The sequence below is a fragment of the Python bivittatus genome, unplaced genomic scaffold (genome assembly GCF_059951505.1).
Source record: "Python bivittatus isolate LINGU-HERP-01145 unplaced genomic scaffold, Pbiv_v1 ctg000350_np1212, whole genome shotgun sequence".
In the NCBI taxonomy this organism is placed as follows: domain Eukaryota; kingdom Metazoa; phylum Chordata; class Lepidosauria; order Squamata; family Pythonidae; genus Python; species Python bivittatus.
In genome coordinates, this window is record NW_028277074.1 from 43,908,707 (window position 1) to 43,916,867 (window position 8,161).

Genomic DNA, 8,161 nt, shown 5'->3' on the forward strand with positions numbered 1-8,161 from the left:
CTGGAAGCTTTTAGAACTTCTAAACGAGTTCTAAAAGCTGCTACAGAAGGTGGCACTCCAATCTGGTTATGTTATATTCAACAGAGTTGATTTCCAGGTAAGAATGCTTAGGGTTGTATCCCCAATTACAGACAGAAATATAAAATATTAAGTTTTAAAATGTGAATATAACCCAATCATGTAACAAATTTTTATTTCATAAAACAGTAGCAAAATAGCTTTTAAAAATAAGATGGATCAATTCATGGACAATAAAGCAAGGGTACAGTGCTTTTGAATAATAGCGCTAGAGATGACTACACTTTTGCCTTACTTGTAAATCTCTATAGGTATTTGACTGACTGGTTCCAGGAACCAGTTAGAATCTAACACAATGAAATGTGACATAGAGAACTGTGCAACCATACCATTTATTTAGCCTTTTGACCTGTCACTACTATATACCTGAAACTGTCCAGGCAGCCTCTTCTCTTTTGTTATGTGACCTTTTCCCACTTCAGTTATAGCTGTCAGTATTAATGGCTCTTGCTTGGCACCATGTACTAGATGAGGAAAATAGAGTAACTGAAGAAAAGCAAACTTTTTTCTTCATACTACATCATCAATTTAATTGATCACAATTATATAATTATAAATAAGTTACACTTCAAATCAGGCTGTCATTCAAGATTTTAAATGGAATACAAATGACTTTAAAAAACAAATACCATGGTTCAGATAGCCTTAGTGCAGACAGTAAACCAACCAGCTTTCCCAAACTTGTCATCTAGATACATTGGGATAACTCCTCAAATTCCCAGACAATGTCTGGTTGTGTTGGTTTTTAAACTAAGTCTGAAAAGATGTCATTTAACCTCAAGGACTGAATTTTAGACGAGGGAGGAGCATAAAGGAAAACCCCATAAAATCATATAATTATTGCAAAGTCAGTTGGAAGACAATAACTTGGTATAGTGCTTCCAGTGCATTAAAATCATTCACTTAGTCTGTGAAAGGGAACAGGGATAGAGTATAGAGTATGGATACAGAGGGATATATCCAAGCTAAGCAAAAACCTTCCATACAGGAAAGAATATAAATGATTTTAACTTCTATGCCCAAGTACTACTTTACATGTTAATCTGAAAAGGAGACTGTACACAAAATGCCAAAATAATTCAGTATCTGTACTTTTACATATAAAATATATTCAGAATTCTACTTTGCATATCAAATCACCGTGTCTCACACTGATTTTCCTAGATAGTGTCTAGGGTCCAAAGAAACAAGGAATAATTGCAATATTCAACATTTAGAAATTTGCCAAAAACAGAGGTAGAAAAAGCCCCCCAAAAGTGGGAATCAGCTAGATAAATACTTCACTCTTGCAACTCAGAGGCAAGCTGCTTCATAACTACCTTTTAGACCTGAATTTTAGACCCAGCAAAATGAATGGGGAGAAAAAGCCAAAATTAGAAGTTCTGTTTAATTTCTCTCACACTCTTTTGGACACAAAACTGTTCAGCAATTACTTGCATTAGTAATAAAAGTAAAGTTGGATCAACTTACCCTCAGGATCTTTGAAGGTCAATGTGATGAACTTGCTAGCAACCATGAACATGAATATTACCCAAAAGCATGCAGCTAACAGCAGCCACCGGTGGTGCATGATGTCAGATATGAGCCATGTAACTTCTGTAGGTTTCTGCTTTTTAAAAGCCACAAAAATAAATTAACGTGTACCCTTTTGCTTATTTTATGAGAAGTCTCTACAAATAATGAAAGATCTCTGACATACAGAATACACTAGTAAGGGGTCTAACAGCACAGCCTTTAAACTACCTAATATATAGTATTTATTTGTACTATTACTGTATTATTATTATTATTATTATTATTATTATTATTATTGAAAAGAGAAGGGCTTTATCCAGAAAGTGCAAGGTTTTCAATATGTTCTTATCTATACGGAGAATTAAAGAAATGCTCCACCAAAGTTCAAATCTTGAGGAAAGAGTAAAAAATAAAATAAAACAAAGCTTGAATGCAATATATAGCAACTTAGAGATTTTGGTGTATTTTTTGCAGGGATGGGAAAAGAAATGAGGTTCCCCTTCTTTGTTATTAAGTTCACTGGGTAACTTGGTGTTAGACATAACATTCAGATTTAGCAACATTATTTGCCATCCTGAACTCATTTGAGTAAGTTAATTTTAAAAATGAGAATTTAGTTTATTTATAACTGTACTGGAAAAATAGAGGCTTTAGCAATAGTATTAAAGGTTATAGAATTAGATAGCAGGTGCTACTGAGCTAAGCTATTCAAGTAAGCAAGCATAGTTTATCAAGGATGAGGCACCTTGACAGAAAAGAATCCCTAAGCCAGTGTTGTCCAAACTTGGCCACTTTAAGATGAGTGGACTTCAACTCCCAGAATTCCCCAGCCAGCATGGCTGGCTGGGGAATTCTGGGAGTTGAAGTCCACTCATCTTAAAGTGGCCAAGTTTGGACAACCCTGCCCTAAGCTCATCTTTCTAAAACTTCTGATTTCCCTGCAACTGAAAGTAATTTTGCAATTAATTTCAAACATTTTTCCCCATTATCAGGCAATTTTGTAAACACATACAGATGTGTTATGTTTGCAGAAAGTAATCAATCTTCTCATGAATAAATCAGTTTTAAATTAACACTATCAACACTGCTGTTTGCACAATGCTCACTTGCCTCAGATTTGCAAAAGACAACAGCACTCAAGCCCAATTACCATGCAATCATATATATTACTCAGAATAAGCTTGCAGGGACCCTACTCAGTGAAGTGTGTATAGGACAGGATACCTCCTCTATCAGTAGCATAACTGTCATAATACAGCTGAAGTCCTTCATAATATAGGAATTACTGTGATCTATTTCTTGGGAACACAATAAATTTTATAAATATCTTACCATATGTGGATTTTTTTTTCTTCCTAGCGTTTTCCCACAGGTGCAAGGTCCGCTTTTTTTAGATCAACTGACTGTTGATCCATTGGTTGCAACAGAAATATTTTTCTTTGTTTTGGCCTAGAAAACAACTTATCAATCTGAATGACAATTCTTCCTTCAAACACTTTGTTTTTTTATTCCAAACAGCAGCCTCGAGCAAGATTAACTGGTTTCTTTCCCTCAAAATAGATTTTATAGGGCTCTGAAACTATCAAAGGGCAAATACCAACTTCATGTTTATTTTCCAGCTTCTGTAAATATAAAGAGGCTCTTGACTTTGGCTTAAGGACCAACTGTATTTTCATAGGGAGGCAAGTAGCTTGGAGCAAAGGAAGAGGTTCTGCTTCACCACAGGGCCTCCAGCTCGTCATGTTCTAGGGCAGTGACGGCGAACCTGTGACATGCCACGTTTTGGGTGACACACCAGCGTTCACCAACACCCAACAACAACTATTCTCCCTTTTTGAGTTACCAAAGAAACTGAGTTTGTTTTACTTGTATTTCATTTTTTGTAATTATTTCATGTTTCTTTATATGATACATAGCACCACACATGATTGGACTGTATTTTTTTTTAAATAAATGAATATGTAAAGAATTGTTTCTCTTTTCTTCGAGGGGGTGACATGCCAACAGAGTCAAGTTAGGTATTTTCTGAATTTTTGACACACTGAGCCCAAAAGGTTTACCATCACTGTTCTAGGGGCTATTTAAACACAAATTAATACTCTCTCTTCTCCTGCTTTACAGTACTGGGAAGCCCCCACCTGGCTCACAGATCAGCAGTCTCAATACCGGATTCTGACAGATGCCTAAATCTGTGGGTCTAGCCATCAATCAAAATTTGCATCTTTCCCCAGCTTACATTTAGGAACACAATTGGTGGACATTTTTCCTGCTGGCTGGTGATGTTTACAGGTGATGGTGGAAAATAAAGTCAAGGGAATCTATCAATCGCTTTCCCTGACTTGTTCTTCAGTAAATCTGCAAGAACAACAATATTAACTATAACAGTATTCATGAAGGCTACGTAAACTATAGTGGCCTGGAGGAAAATGCTTGTAATTCACTCATGAGGAAGAACCTAATAAGTCATTAGCGAGGACTTGGAATTGGACCTAGTACCATTCCATGTCATAATCTGTTCTTACAGCACTACAGTACTGTTCTTGTGTTTTTATTTTTGTACAGGATTTGTTTTATAACATATTTTTCCATGTGAGCCACTGTGAATCAATTTTTATTGCAGCAGCATACAAATATATTTAATAAATAATTATCTAATTGTACTTGAAATTCAACATATTTAGTGCCATTTTTGTAAATAGTTTTTTCATCGAAATTAGTACAGGCAGTGTAAATGACTTTAAGGACAAATGACATAATATTTTTCAGATTCTCGATGCAACATGCATTAAGAAATCAATGGAAAAACAGACTACCAATGTGGCTTTGCCTGTGGTTCAGGGAACAATTATCCTTTGGAGCATGCAGTGTCTATCACAAAAAGTTTTTCCAATTTTCTTGGAATTAATCAATTTTTGGACAAAAATTCATATGAACAAAAACATTTAAAACTGCTTTCTAATCTATTTATTTCACAGATTTTTGGATCATGCAATCAGAATAGCATAATGCAACACTAACCCTAATAGAAATATTAATACTATACTCCTACTTCAATCACAACTAGCAAAGCTCTGCATTTCCTAACAAACAAGCAAAGAAATTACTGGTAGACTATTCATTTCTTCAAGGTATTTTCATTCAGAATCAAGTGATGTTCTCCTATTTTTGTCTCTGCATGTCACATACACTGTGACTGTATTAGAAAGCCAGGTTAATATATTGGAGCAAAAGAACAAAAGAGATTGGGGCATTTTAAAAATAGTAACTTCACTACAGCATATGCATGCATACATCAGTGATTCGGGACAACCTTTCAGACATTTGATAATTTGGACTGTACTCTTAGCCAGACAATAACATTTCTTAGTTTAAAGGATTCCACAAAATAGTTTACAGTTTCTCATCATTTTAATAGAGAGAAAAAGCCATGGAAAAATGAGAAATATATCTCAATAAATATGTTTAAGTTTCCACTACCTATTTCTGTTATCATTGGAAATGCAGGACTTATTTACAGAACTTAATAGGCTGATCCTCCCTGCCAGCTCTAGGCAGAGCATAACTCCCCAATACGTAATCAGATAAAAATAACTAGAAATATTCCTATGGAACTGAGAGTTGCAACTAAAATATTAACAGAATTCCAATCTCTTGACCAAGAGGCAAGCTTCTATCACCAGCTTCCTAAAAACCAGAAGTGAAGTGGCTGATCGCACATTGGGGTGGGGGTATACTATTCCAGAGGAGGTGACCAATGTCTGAAAAGGTACATTTATGTGGTCCCTGACAATGATAATCTCTAATTATCAGGATGAGTAAATAGCTTGTTCTACTGGATTGGGGGGGGGGGGGCAGATGTTACAGGGAGAAGGCAGTTCCAAACCAGGAAGGGCTTTAAATATGACAACCAGCACTCTGAATTGCACCCAGCAGCCAACTGGTAACCAGTGCATTCCTCAGATTAAAGGTGTTATGTGATGGGCTTGAGGTGCACCATCAGCACTTAAGCTGCTACATTCTGGACCAGCTGTAGCTTTGAATGCTCTTCAAGGCAGATCCATGTACAATGCATTGAAATAGTCCAATCAAGAGGTGACTGAGGCACAAGTGACACTGAGTAATGCCTGCGGTCCCAGAAAAGGTTGCAATTGCTGCACAAGATGGAGCTACAATATATAAAGGCCCTCTTTGCCACAGCTGCCACCTGCTCTTTGAGCAGAAGCTGGGAGATCTTCAAATTTAATAATAAATAAATAAATAAACTGTGAACATCTGGGGACTGCAATCCTGTTCAGAGTGGTTTCATGTAGACATTGAATAGGAACAAGGACAGTATCAAGCCCTGCAGCACTCTCCAATAGAAGGGTCTGTGGCTCAATCTGTCCCCACAACTGGATCTATCCCTTCAGGAATGGGAATTACTGTAATAGAGTGCTCCCCATTCCTCACCCTTGGAGACCACTCAGAATGATAATGAAAAGGTACCAAAAGCTCCTGAGAGATCAAGCAGGACCAGAAGGATCACATTCTTGTCCCACCAGAAATCAATGATAATGAGAACCATGCCTTTTCTGTGCTGGACCAAAACTGAAATGGGTCCAGATAATCTGCTCCTCCAGAGAGATCTCTATACTCTATACTATACTATACCTTCTCTATACTGTAACCTTGCCCCAAAAGGGGAAGTTGGAGATAAGTTAATAATCATCCAGTATATCAGAATTGAGTGATGGCTTCCTGAGGAAGTATACTATCACGTCTTTCCAAAAAAAAAAAAGGGTAACACTCCCTCTCTGAAGGACACATTTATCACCATCCTGATTCAGCTCCCATCATCTACCTGGAGATGATGGGAGATTACTAACTAGGAGAGACAGAATCCCAGACTACAGGTGGCTGAGTCTATGAGGCTTACTGACTGCCTCATTTAGCAACCCCTCGAACTTACAACGATGTTAAAAAAAAACATCTTTACGACCAATCCTTACATTTATGACCACTGCAGTGTCCCGTGGTCATATGACCACTATTTGCGTGCTTCCCAAGAGGCTTGCGACAAGCAGAGTTAATGGAGAACGCAGAAGTAAAATGGACTATCTGTACTATAGAGGATCCTGTACACTTCCTTAGTACTCACAGTATCAAACTGATCTCAGATAACTTTGCAGGTTGAGACTTTTTTCATCTTCTCTGCCTAGTTGGCATCAAGCTGTGAGCAATTTGAGCACTCTACAGCAATTGTATTTATATAACAAAGTGTGTAATCTATAAATTCCCAATACTGAATCTGCCCTTTTTTCACCATTATAGCACACCAAGCACACCTTCCACTGGAAATTAAAGATTCCTTTCCTGAATAACTGAGCCAATTTGGACTTCAGAACATGCTATGTAAAGCATTTGTACAACAGGAGAAGCCCGATTAATGTTAACTTTGGTTAGGTTTTTTGTGATATAGTGTACTATCAAGCTCAATCTATTTAGTTAATTTATGGTTCAATGTAATGTGCACACCCAGAAAATGGGTCAATTCAATCAGATAAAGTGTGTTTTGTCAGTCAATGAAGTGTTCCAAAACTACAAACCACAATTTACATTTGGCTGCATATTTAGGCCATGATGGCATTTATCTAAAAATGCTGTTACACCCAAAATGGACTTATGGTAGGCTTCTCTAACGTACCTTAAATTCAAAAATGAGCTGCGTTCTCACCGAACCACAAACGGCTTCGCCTAACGCGCTGCTTAAACCCAGCCCGTGCAGACAGCTGGTGGTTCAGTGTGTTACTGGAACTCGGAAAACTGGGTTGAGAAAGCAAGGATAGAGTCCACCCTGGGTAAGCGTGTGACGCGAAGACACCGATATTGGTGTAAGTGCCCGCTCCCAGGCGACTTACTAACCCCTCGTGATGCCCGCCACCCCCTCCCCCCGCTCGCAAACGGAGCTGGAGAAGCGAATACTGTACTTACTCCCGAGGACGCGTCAAGCGAACCAAACCCTTGGGGGGCCAAGAGGAGCCATTCGCTTGCCCAGGGCCGAGGGCCGGCGCTGCCGGAGGGGAGGCCTTCGTGCAACGCGCCTCCCTTGGGCTACATCGCGGCTGGGCTACCGTCGCCGCCGGGGACCGCGCGCTGAAAAGCCTCTTCCCCGGGCCGGAGTTGCTCAGCAACGCAGCACCGCGTCCGCCCCGCGCATCTCGTCTCTTTCCAGAGCCGCCCTGACAGCGCTACCGACCGGGCCACCCTTCAGCCAACCACACGGACAGCCAAGCTCGGCTGCAGCTGCAACTGCAGCTGCATCGCCCTTGGCTCGCCTCGCTTCCGCGGCTTCCAGCAGCGCCGGGGCCACCCGGCTGAGGGTCCGCTTTAGCGCCGGTTGCCGGGCCGCGCTGAAACACCAGCGACCGCTGCCTCCATTTCCTCGCTGCCTCCAAGGTAACTCCGCCGCACCTCTCCTGCGCTGCCTCCCGGGGCAGGCAGCCGGCCTCGGAGGAGGCGGGGAAGGAAGAGGCAGGCGGGGAGGGAGGGAGGAGACGGCCGCCCACCAGACGGGCCGCGCGGCGGGAGG

General features: G+C 40.1%; 1 protein-coding gene across 10 annotated transcripts in view; it reads right to left on the bottom strand.

Moving 5' to 3' along the window:
* The window catches only part of CHST10 (carbohydrate sulfotransferase 10), a 17,190-nt gene extending 9,055 nt beyond the window's left edge, over positions 1-8,135 (bottom strand). Inside the window, exons 1-5 of one of the 10 annotated variants that reach the window (XM_088145048.1) lie at positions 7,564-8,135; positions 7,277-7,395; positions 2,926-3,042; positions 1,549-1,684; positions 445-542 (exon numbers count right to left, since the gene is read on the bottom strand). In XM_088145048.1, the coding sequence (XP_088001174.1) occupies positions 445-542; positions 1,549-1,684; positions 2,926-2,928 (237 nt within the window). In that variant the 5' untranslated portion in view covers positions 2,929-3,042; positions 7,277-7,395; positions 7,564-8,135. Of the gene's footprint in view, positions 1-444; positions 543-1,548; positions 2,405-2,925; positions 7,396-7,563 lie in introns of those variants that run through there. The other 9 variants (XM_088145044.1, XM_088145049.1, XM_088145046.1 and 6 more) reach the window with 9 other exon arrangements.
* Positions 8,136-8,161: the final 26 nt, after the last annotated feature.